General features: G+C 38.8%; 1 protein-coding gene across 1 annotated transcript in view; it reads left to right on the top strand.

The window, feature by feature from the left end:
- Window positions 1-45: 45 nt before the first annotated feature.
- LOC111056019 (pyruvate dehydrogenase phosphatase regulatory subunit, mitochondrial) overlaps window positions 46-12,140 on the top strand; it is a 64,391-nt gene continuing 52,296 nt past the window's right edge. The window contains exons 1-5 of the mRNA XM_039420292.1: window positions 46-247; window positions 2,186-2,410; window positions 8,883-9,010; window positions 10,234-10,337; window positions 11,739-11,880. Coding sequence (XP_039276226.1) covers window positions 2,187-2,410; window positions 8,883-9,010; window positions 10,234-10,337; window positions 11,739-11,880 — 598 coding nt within the window. The 5' untranslated portion in view covers window positions 46-247; window position 2,186. The remainder of the gene's footprint in view (window positions 248-2,185; window positions 2,411-8,882; window positions 9,011-10,233; window positions 10,338-11,738; window positions 11,881-12,140) is intronic.

The following is a 12,140-nucleotide window of genomic DNA, read 5'->3' as shown; positions in this document are numbered from 1 at the left end:
ACTGGCTGAAGGCCGAAACCAAAAAATGTGCACAAAAGGAATGTTGACATCAAAGGGCAAAATGCAACATGGGCAAGAAAGAGTTTAAATTATGGTTTTTTTTATTATTTGACTGTTTTAAGTAATTAAACTAATGAACACAGAAACCAACTTAAACGGGTTAAGCTCATAGACTGGAGAATGGCTTAATAATAAGCCTGTATTTACGGTAGTTCTAGAGTTGAAAAAGTTTCACTATTAACAACAGGTATAGTATTTTAATATCCAACATAACCTATAGTTTGTTTTTTACAATATTGTTTTAAAGCCGGGATGTTAGTATAATGCACAACGTTTTTTGATTTGAAATTACTTGAAAATTTGCATCACTGCTATGATTAAATTTCACATCTATGATTAGGATGAGGAGGCTCAGTTGGTTCAATTGTTTATATTATTTGCATTAATCTTTATAGAGCAATGGGCTAATATGAAATAAACGTGTTTGGTTCTAAAACTTACGTAATGGATGAAAGTAATTTTTATTTGCTCTCATCTAATTTAACTGATTTACTTTTATTTTCTGTTATGTCGCATCTACATGTTGGCCCAATGAAGATTAATATCGTCCAGCACCAGTGCTGTGTGAATGGGTGGTTTGCCAACCCTGGCTGCCGCTGGTCTTAATTGGGCATGGGTTAAATTGCAAGTCGGGTCAACAGGTAGATGCTGCATTAGATGGAAAGCTTAAAAATCGAATTTAAGTGAGTAGTCCTTTTTAATTCAATTCAATTCAATTTTCTTTTCATCCATGACCAGTCTTTACACTGGATAGATCTCGTCAAAAGAAATTGAAAACACAAACGTTCATAAAATTTACACAAACTATCGAGATGGCATGTCAAAGAGACAAATAAAACAACTGATCTCCTCTTCACTCAAGGAATAGAGTAAAGTTTGAGGAGTTTATCTCGAAGCACATTTTTAATTTTTTTATCTTCCAATTCGCAAAGACACAATGGAAGCCTGTTGAATATTTTCAGGGTGCGAATTGGAAAACTGGGAGCCTGGCCTCTCACTTGAAATTTATGTAGCTGTACTTTTAGAAGCAATAACGAGGTAAGCAGGTACTGACTGAAGACTGTGAGGATCCGTAGTTCTTTGAACAGTGGCTGGCAATGTTCCAGGTATGACGAGAATGTGATGATGCGGATCACCTTTTTTTGAAGAAGCAGAATCCTCTCACAACAACCCACATGTCCCCACAGCACAATCCCATACTTAATATGACTGTGGAACAAAGCATGGTACGCAGTCACCAGGTAGCTTCTTGGCACAATGCTCCTCAACTTGCGCATCAGGTAAGTCACTTTGGAGAGCCGGTTACAGACCATGTTGATGTGCTGGTCCCATGACAGTGAGGCGTCTATCATAAAACCAAGCAGCTTAACCTCTGGCTTACCAAAGGAAGGCAGTCCGCGACTCAGAGTGCATAACATGTTCTGCGTCTTAGTCTGGTTCATGCACAGTCTATTTGCTCCAAACCACGAACTGGCCTCTTTAAGCAGCGGGGCAGACCTGAGGATGGCCAATTGGGGATCTTCATCCTGGGCAACAAGAGTGGTGTCATCCGCAAACAATAATGCTCTTCCATCCATGCTGAGATCGTTTATGAAGATCAGGAAAAGAAGAGGGCCCAGAATAGATCCTTGGGGAACTCCATGGTTCACTTGTAGTGCCTCAGATGTGGCTCCATCCAGAGTACGTCCAGAAAGGTAATCCTGCATTGTTCCCAGGACGGCTCCACCAACACCATATCTCACAAGTTTTCCAAGCAATATATATATCATGGGAAATACAATCAAATGCTTTGGTTAGGTCGCAAAGGGTCATGGCGACTGAATGCTTGTTATCCATTGCCCTGAGTATAGAATCAAACAGGGACTGAACGGCGCCTGTAGTAGATCTTCCTTTGCGAAATCCAAATTGATCTCTTGTGAAAAGCAGATTCTCCTTGAAATAGGTGGAGAGCTGGGTAAACATTACCGACTCATAGATCTCAGATAATGTCGGTACCGGTATTATAGATATAGGTCTGAAGTTTGACAGTTCTTCCGGGTTACCATTTTTGAAAACTGGTACAGTCCTGGAGATCTTTAATGAATCCGGAAAAACACCCTGTTATAGTACATATTTTGTGTTACAGAATGGGACATCAACGATTTAAGGTGACATGCACCTTGTGGTCTAATATCAATCGACTGAACCAGGAATCGAGACCAAAATTGAAGAGGCACTTCGCTACAAGTGGCGAGACTATTCCGACTCAAGCGCAAGTTGTCATATGCGGCGCAGGGGCTGTAGCCAATTCTGTAGCTTATCACCTCACCGAAAATGGATGGAAAGATGTTATTTTACTGGAGAAGGGAAGGTAAACAATTATTGAACTTTACAATCATTGAAATAACAGAGAAAATCTGTAAGTTTGTTTCATAATAGGAATAGTAAGTAATAGCACAGAGACACGATAGCTTAAGCTCACCCAACATAGCTTATGCTATGTAATTCAGTAATTCAGTAGTCTCCATCCATGGCCAGCACTTGCTGGATAGATTGCGTCATAAAAAAAATAAAACTAAAACTTGATAACTAGACTGAGATCAAGATTGGAGGCCAGTAATAGATCTCAGAAAACATTGGATTGACTCTTCATCTAGGGGAGTAGAGAGCCAGACTCACAAGCTTCTCACGAAGTGACTTCTTGGAGATTTTTTCCTCCTGTTCACGGAAATACACCGGCATCCTGTTGTAAATCTTGAGTGCACGGACAGGGAAGCTATTATGAGATCGAGCCAGTCTGGCCTGAGGCAAATTGATGTCATTCCTCCTCCTTGTGAAATGACTATGTACATGTCCTCTCTGCTGAAAGGTATGATGTTCTCTTTTCATCAGAAACAGGGAACTAAAGAGATACTGGCTATAGACCGTCATAATCCTCAGCCTCCTAAAGATTGGCGCACAGTGCTCCAGCCGATGAGATGAGGTGATAATCCGGAGCACCTTCTTTTGCAGAAGCAAGATCCTTCGACAGCCTGCTGCATGATCCCAAAGCACTATGCCATAATTGATATGGTTGTGGAAGAGGCCATGGTATGCCGTAACCAGGTACTACAAAGAAACATGACCCCTCAGCTTACGCATCAAATAAGAGACTCTTGACAGTCTATTGCAGATCATGTCAACATGCTGCGCCCATGTCAAAGTGGCATCCATCATGAATCCGAGCAGCCTAACACCGCAATCCCCGAAGATTGGAGGGTTGCGCCTCAGAGTGCAGAGTGGATTTTGCGTCTTCCTCTCGTTCAGTGAAAGTCTGTTAACCCGGAACCAATCACTGGCAACCTCCAATAGTTGGGCAGACCTGTGTATCGCCACGTCGACATCCTCATCCCTGGCAACTAGGGTTGTGTCATCAGCAAATAGCAGAGCACTTCCATCCTGCCCGAGGTCATTGATGTAGATGAGGAAGAGGAGAGGTCCCAGGATCGATCCCTGAGGCACGCCACAACACACATCACGAGCATCCGACACAACACCGCCAATTGACACCACCTGTCTACGATTAGCCAGACAATCATTCAGCAACCCAAGGGCCACAACCTGAATGCCATATCTCTCGAGTTTCTCTAACAATATACAATGAGAAACACAGCCAAGGCCTTGGTTAGGTCACACAGGGTTACTGCCACTGAGTGTTTTATCCTCCATTGCTGTCAGCAAGGATTCAACCAAGCTATGAACAGCATCTGTGGTAGAACATCCCCTTCAGAATACAATCTGATGAGGTGAGAAAGAGTGAGTTTTCCTCAAAATTTTCCTCAACACAGGGACAATTGAAATTGGCCTGAAGTTTCCCAGTTCCTCAGGGTCATCTTTCTTGAAGACGGGAATTGTTCTAGAAGTCTTAAGCAAGTCGGGGAAGACTCCAAATTCCAAGCAGCTGTTGATCAATAGGCACAATGGAGACGCTATATTTCCAATTACAGACTTCATGAGTAAAGGAGACATGCTGTCAGACAAAGATGTCTGGACTTGAAGAATTTTTGAAGCCATGAACTATATTAAGAAGTTCCTGGGTGGTAATATTTTTCCATCTGAGGAACTGGAATTCACACAAAGGCATCCCATTGACAGTATCTGCAGGAGATCCAGGAAAACCTTCCACTAACAGCTTTACAGAGTCCAGAAAGAAGTTATTGAAGTCGTCCGGACTCGCATTCTTTGACACAACAGGCTGTTTCCTACTAGCACTGTTAATAATGTTCCAAGCAGCCTTACAGGGATTGGAGGGTTGTCTTATCACATCCTCAGTAGCAGACTTCTTAGCCCTCTTCACCTCCTGTTGATAAATCCTCTTGAGTCTGAGATAGGCTGAGTAATAGTTGTCCTTCACTTCACCAGCAACGGCCGACCTGTAGAGCCTGTTGGCAACTAGCACCAGTGCCCTGATGTTGCTCAGATCGGCTGTATACCACTGCTTGGTATCCACTGATGAAGGCTTACCACTCGAGACACCAGAGGACCTCTTCAGTTTGGAGGGGAAAAAATACATTAAACATTGAGTTGAAGACATTGAAAAACTCACTGAAAGCCACATTTGGACTCCGAAGTGCTTCCAGATATTCCCAGTCAATCCCTCGAAGAGCAGAGGCGAAGAATGGGAGACTCTCAGGGTTAATCCTTCTGTATGTGAAGCTGTACCTATCCGCCCACTTTGGCTCACCACCATCTCCCCCGGACAAGCTGACAATCTTTATAATTAATGACTGATGGTCAGCAATCACAGGCTTCACTACTTCCACAGTGTAGTCCCGAGAGTCCAAGCTAGTGGCAATGGTGTCGAGGCATGCTTCACCCCTTCTAGGTCTCCAGTTTCCAATGAACAAATCAAAACTCTTCAACAGATCAGAGAATTGATTCACAGCTGGGATATTTCCCTCCAAGTGGATATTAAAGTCACCTCCCATGATGTTATGTTGGCACTGCAGAGAGCTCAGGTACACAAAGCAGTCCTCCAACAAGTCAAAGAAACATTGAATGTCACCGTTAGGTGGCCTGTACACAGACAAAATAATAACAGAGCTACCAACAAGCATGACTGCAGACAACTCCAGAATGGTTTCACTACTAAAATTTTCAAGGTTTATTGGCTTCACATTAGCCATCAACCTGTCGTCAACATAGATTGCTGTGCCTTCACAGTTCACAGAGTCCCGACACTGCACACTGGTTAGTGTCATATTACCAAGGTTTCGGTAAAATTCGACTTATTGTGATTTGAGTCAGTGTTCACATAATATGCACAAGAAGGCTGGATTAATTTCTTCAATCCAAACAGTCAGTGGGTCCAGTTTGGTTCGCAGGCACTGTACATTAATAAAACAATCAGCAAGTCAGTTACTCTTGTCAATACACTCATATCACAGTTCATGCTGGAAGGATTGTTAACTACACCAACCATCTCATCCGGCTCATTATTAATAGCAGTATCCACTATTTTACCTTTAGGGGAGGCTTTGTCAGCCGAACAGATTTCTTTTTGAATTGCTTGAAGAATCTAAAATCAGCCAACAAAACACCATCAGGCCAGCAGGCAGGTTGGAAAAAAGTTTTTTTTTGGCTCCTGCAGTAACCCCAAGCTTGAAAGATTTGTAGTAATTGAAACTCGATTTTACTTCCTGACAGTAAACAGGTTTGGAGCTGAATTGATTAACAAAACATTGAAGATCCTCCATCGAAACATCAGGTGCAAGCTTCGAAACAAAAGCCATTCTCTATTATCTACAGACTTAATTCTCGATCCACCAAGTTTAGCAGTACCGAAAATTTTTGAGCTTTTAGTATCAGATTTTGTTTTAGCTGTTTCCTTAGTATTTGATTGTTTTCCAGCTGGTACTTTTGGTTTTTGCCTTACAGGAGTAACAGGTTTCTTAAGAGCATCACTATAAGATGCACTAATCTCAGCACTGAATCAATCAATCAATCAATCAATCACTGTGTCCATTTGTAGATTCAATATTACCTGAAACCATTGAATGAGAATTATTTGTGGCATTCTTATTACTCAATCTAGATGGCAAAACACTACACTCTTCAAAAGAATTCATTCTCCTATTCAAGTCAATAATTCCTGTGTTGAGTCGACCTAATTCTTCAAGAATTGAATTGAGAGTTTGAGACTGAATCGTCATTAATTTTAGTGTGATGACTATTTGCAGGAGACAATGTATGCAGCTAATCTAACATAGCTTATGGAATATTTTCACTGTGGTAATAGTAAAAACGTTAGAGCCTTCTATAATAATATTTTGAAATGTGTACACTCAAGAGAAGACTTGGGAGAATATGATTTAAATATGGATGTCAATGTTTATATCGTTTCAAGACTGCTCTAACAGTTCTTTGTGTGCGCCTTATTTTTTATTTGTAAGGTCTATGCGGATGAAAATCCAATGAGTAAGCCTTCCTTTGTAGGCTGAGTAAGAAGAAGGATTGTTTTCCAATACTAGTTCCAAAGATTTACAACGCCTTACCTGAAAGGGTGAAGAACTTGGACGACAGGAGCTTCAAAACAAAAATCAAGAACTAGTTAATAGAGTCTCAATTTTAAATAAATTTTTTGCTATTAGAAAGAACGACTAGCACTTGATTTTTTTCAATAAATGAACCAGGAAGATGGCGGACCTGCCGAAAGATCTCGTTGTCCCAACGTTGTCCGCAACACCTTGTCTCACAACCCTATTGCGTGACAACGAGAGCTTTCGGCAGGTCCGCCGCCATCTTCTTGGTTCATTTATTGGAAAATTCAAGTGCTAGTCGTACTTTTTAATAGGAAAAAGTTATTTAATAATAAGCAGTTTGTGATGGAAAACAACACTGAAGAATCTCCATTTTACTCAATGGAGGAATACTTTGAGGCCAATAGAAAAAATCTGGTGTTGGGCACTCATACAACTTTCCTTGCCGTTATGAAAATTGATCACCTGACGCTAGTGTTCCCGCGCATCTCAAGTCTACTATTCAAAGATTTGAGCCAACTGGTGACAGGGCAATAACGCTGGAGACACACATGAGGTCTGCTATTTCTTCATAGTGAATGATTCAATAGAATCAACAATAATTTGCAATTGAATAATCACATTTTCTCGAAGCTTATTTTCAATTTTAGGTGAAAATGTTACTGAACAGATTTTCATGAGATAGAGATTTTCATGCTCAATCTACTCCACTTGATTTTTTTTGTTTCAATTGTATCTGAAGCCTGATAATTGGGAATCTATCTGCATTGATGGGGTGGAGCTCCTGAAATTTTTACAGATATGGGACTTGTGGCATTTGATAGAGGTTATTGATGACTATTTTAGGTATGAATTTGATCAAAATCGTTGGAGCCGTTTCCGAGAAAATCACGAAAAACCCTGTTTTTGACAACATTTTCGCCATTTTAGCCGCCATCTTTAATTGCATTTGATCGAAATTGTTCGTGTCGGATCCTTATAGTGAAAGGACCTTAAGTTCCAAATTTCAAGTCATTCCGTTAATTGGGAGATGAGATATCGTGTACACAGTCGCACATACACTCATACACACACACACACACACACTCAACACACACACACACCACACACACACACACACACACACACACACACAACACACACACACACACCACACACACACACACACACACACAACACACCACACACACCACACACACACACACACACACACACCACACACACACACATACAGACCAATACCCAAAAACCAGTTTTTTGGACTCAGGGGACCTTGAAACGTATAGAAATTTAGAAATTGGGGTACCTTAATTTTTTTCGGAAAGCAATACTTTCCTTACCTATGGTAATAGGGCAAGGAAAGTAAAATCAGCTGAACTTAGCGATAAATGTTATCCCTACAGGCAATGTCATCTTGATAGAGTTGAAAGTTTACTATTTTATATGTTTATATTTATATATTTAACTAAATTAACAAACGTAAATAAGTACATATTATTGGCATAGTTTATATGTCAACCCTTCGTCAAGAACAAAATCAGGTCCACTCCCTGGCACAGTCAATCCAGATATCTGGTCATGGCTAAGGAGAGAAGTATGAAATAAGTAAGTAATGACATGTCAAGAAACGTCCGTTTTTACACTCATCAATTTCTCGCCAACACGATATTCGGTTCGATGTTATGAGGGTCGGAATAACATAGTGTCATATGGAACAGCATTCACACTTACCAAAGGTGGTGTCGTCCAGCTATCGGCCGACAGATTTCGTGTTATTGAAAGCATCGTCCCCACCTCTCGCTTGTGAAGACGACATCCATCGAACTAGTATGTATAAGAGGGGGGTAAAGATTGCAGGAATTCGGCTTTAAAATTCATTGCCATCACGCGTTAAGGCTCTCACAGGTGAGAAGTTTAGAATTAAGGTGAGGGAGGAGTTGTTGCAGTTTGTCCTTATTCCAGTGAGGAATTCTTTTTGCATTATGAAATGCAAAGATTGACGACTTGAAATCTAATTGACAAATCCGTATACCCCTTTCATAGGTGGTCAGTGGGATGAAAAATGTAAATGAAATGAAAAAACCAAAACAATACGAATTTGTTCTTACTGGAACTCAAAATAGTATTGTGTTTAATTCAAGTGCCATACTACCCAATATCAATTTAGCAAAAACATATTCTGAACATAAGTTTAGCAACGTCATGACCTGAACATGATTTTGCTAAATTGAAATTGGGTAGTATGGCACTTGAATTAAACACAATACTATTTTGAGCTCCAGTAAGAGCAAATTCATAGCTCAATTAATCTAATCAACTTTACAGATTATGCAGCGGAACATCCCACTTCGGATCAGGAACTCTGGGACTCTTCAAACCAATCGCCGAAAGAAATATCATTATGTACAGCATCAAGTTATACAGACAGATCCAGGAGAAAGGCTACGATATAGGTACGTTTCAATTGAGAAATAACTCTAATGTAACAGTACTATTCTCTTGACTATTGCTTTCAACAGAACAGCTGAAAGAATATCAGCGGCATTTTGAGCGAGTTCTCCAGCCCGGGGGCTCACACATTTATTTTCTCGTAAGTCGAGAGCTGCTGATCATAAAATATGTTCTTCTACAAGCTCGAGCTTGTGCTTGCTCTTTCAAGGAGTTGGTTCCTAATGTTTAATTTTGTAAAATTAGTTCATTATTACAGTGTGTATTGTATAGTTAATTGATTTTTTTTGGTTATTTTTGAGGAATAAATAAATAAAGTTTAGGTAGTTAGTTTGGTTTTATCCCAAGTCATTGACCAGCGCTACTGGATAGACTGTGTCAGGGTTTATAGAACATGTCACAAGAAAGTTTAAAAATGTCATCTCATTATCAAGAAATTCACTCAGGCTATAGAATGGATGCTCCACCAAGAGTGATTTCAAAACTGCTCGGAATTGTCTATCACTTCCACTATTGTTGTCCCACTCTGGCAGCGTATTGAACATTTTGAAAGCATTGAAAGGATAACACCTCTGAGTCCTTGCTAAACGGCATCTTGGCATGTTGATGAGGTGAGTCTGACGTGTTCCATAGCCATCTCACCACGAGTATCAGCACTCCTAGCTCTGAAGAATAGGCTAGATGTATTATAATCATATTCATATGTCTTGAGCTGAACGTCTTTATTCAATCATTCAGAATTACACAACTTACAGAAAAGTACCACAGGCTAAATCGCCCAAAACGGTTCCAATTCTAATTTATACAACAGTCCAAATATAGTTAGGTTATGTATAACTTCAAAATTCTTCAATTTACAATAATTCAAAACACATAATTCATCACACACAGATCATTTAAAAAGTTCTAAATTGAATTAAATTAATTAAAAATAAATGTAAAGTTCCAAACTATGAAATTTTGAGACCGAAAAGAAAAACACACTTTTTGTCATTCAATTATTGTTGTAAATATTGTCATTTGGATAGTGTAGAGGACGTTAAAGTATTAATAATTATTATTATTAAACGAAAATCCAAATTAAATGCTGTAATTCACCCCGAAGACTTCTGTTATTGCAATATTGATAACAGGGTAAACAGCTAGATGGAATTTCCATCTGTGAAGTATTAATAACTGGTTGAAAGTTAGAAAAAATTTATCAACTCATGTAAAACTATTTTTCCAGGTTTTGTTCAATGTGGAAGTTTAAATTTAGCACAGACAAGAGATCGAATGATTTATTTGAAGAGAAGAATGGCCTACAACCTACCAACGGGTTTACATTGTGAGGTATGATTTTTGTCAAATTCTCTAATTGTGGTACTTGAAGCTGGATTCCTACATGTCAGTATCAGTGTAAGTTTCTGAAAGTGTCTAATATGGTGAAGATAGTATTTTCCCGTTAGGTAGGTCTACTCTCGAATATAAATAAAAATAGAAATCTAAGTACCTTTGAAAATTGTTTACTCACAACATGATCAGCTATCCTATTATATTAAGCGAGCAATCTCTGTATAACTGAATATATTTTTATATTTGGTTATTTATATTAATTGGTTATATTTATTTATGGTTATTTATGTTCAACGGATCTCGAAAACGGCTCTAACGATTTTCACGAAATTTGGAACATAGTAGGTTTATGATATAAAAATTCGATTGCACTAGGTCTCATCCTTGGGAAAACTCGCTGAACGACATTAAAAGAATAACTCATCCTTTGGCTGAAACAGCTGAGACTTTCGTCGTCTGTGGATAGTAAAAAGTGAGCGAGTGATTCTGTGGAAAATCAAAATATCGCATCCCCGAAATTCATAAGCTGACGTATAGCCAGCTATAAAATATAACCACGATCATTTTAGAGAATTGTCGTCTGTTTATCAATAAAATATCGGGGCACCGTGCTTCGCTCGTTATTTATTTATTGACTTTTTGATAAACCGAACACAGTATACTGAGTATAACATGAAGCATACTAATCTTGTTTATGTACACTCCCTCTTCCAATATGCTATTGAAAGTTTGGGGAGCAATCTATAAATCTCCACTTTAGTAAAGTTAATATCAGGGCACCGAGTTTCGTTCATTTTATTTATTGATGAACAGAACTCAATTCTTTAAAATGATTGGGGAAGGACTAACAGGCACAGCCCAAAACTGTTTCTTCCCCGAATTTTGATTTATACACTATAAATAGTCCAGAAAGTAGGTTTTGTTCCATACAATTGAATTCAGGTTCCATTTTCTGTACAAACATTTGAAAACGAATAAGTTCTAATTTAGATTATTTACAAACCAAATTGAATAACATGTGTCAGTTCTAAACGTAAGTGAGTAATAGTGTAAAAACGAGAGTGTAATAACGGCATAGTATTAGAGACTACCTGCGTCACATAGCCTCACGAAAAAACTACTAGGACTATCCGCTTGAGTTAACAGTGAAATTAGTAACATAAACCGCCCTATACCATGGGATATCAAATCAAATAATTTATTTCGCCATTTAAAAAAACAATCACAAATAAAGAGCAAATCAAATATGATGAACAATAAATTTAAACAAAATACAAGTGTTAACTTAAAAATAAGAAAATAATATATATTTATATAAGATATATTCCAATGCTATCGTTTCTATATGCTAGAATGTATAAGAATTTATTCGAATTGTATTGTTTGGCTTTTTTTCAGTTGCTGGGAAAAAACGAGACTCGCCAACTGCATCCGCTGCTAAACACTGATGATATAGAAGGCAGTGTGTGGGTACCTGAGGATGCTGTGGCCAAACCACAGGAAATATGCAAGGCGCTTGTCAAACTGTCCAAACAAGGAGGTAAGCTGTTTTCTATACATGTGCTAGATGGGAAGCATTAATATGTTATCCTTTATAACAGTTTGAATTGATTCTCACCGTATGACAGATCAATATTGTCAATCACAAGAATGATTGTGGTTAAAATATCAGTTCACTCAATTATAGGTGCGGTTACACAGACAGCGAAACCAGATAATAGAAACCTATATGATCGCAGATCGCTCTCTATGAAACCGCACCTCCTATATCACTTCACCTTGAATAAAAATATGTTAATT

The sequence above is a fragment of the Nilaparvata lugens genome, chromosome 2 (assembly GCF_014356525.2).
Source record: "Nilaparvata lugens isolate BPH chromosome 2, ASM1435652v1, whole genome shotgun sequence".
NCBI classification, from domain to species: domain Eukaryota; kingdom Metazoa; phylum Arthropoda; class Insecta; order Hemiptera; family Delphacidae; genus Nilaparvata; species Nilaparvata lugens.
The sequence above is the reverse complement of the archived record's forward strand: the minus strand, read 5'-3'. Positions and strand labels throughout refer to the sequence as shown.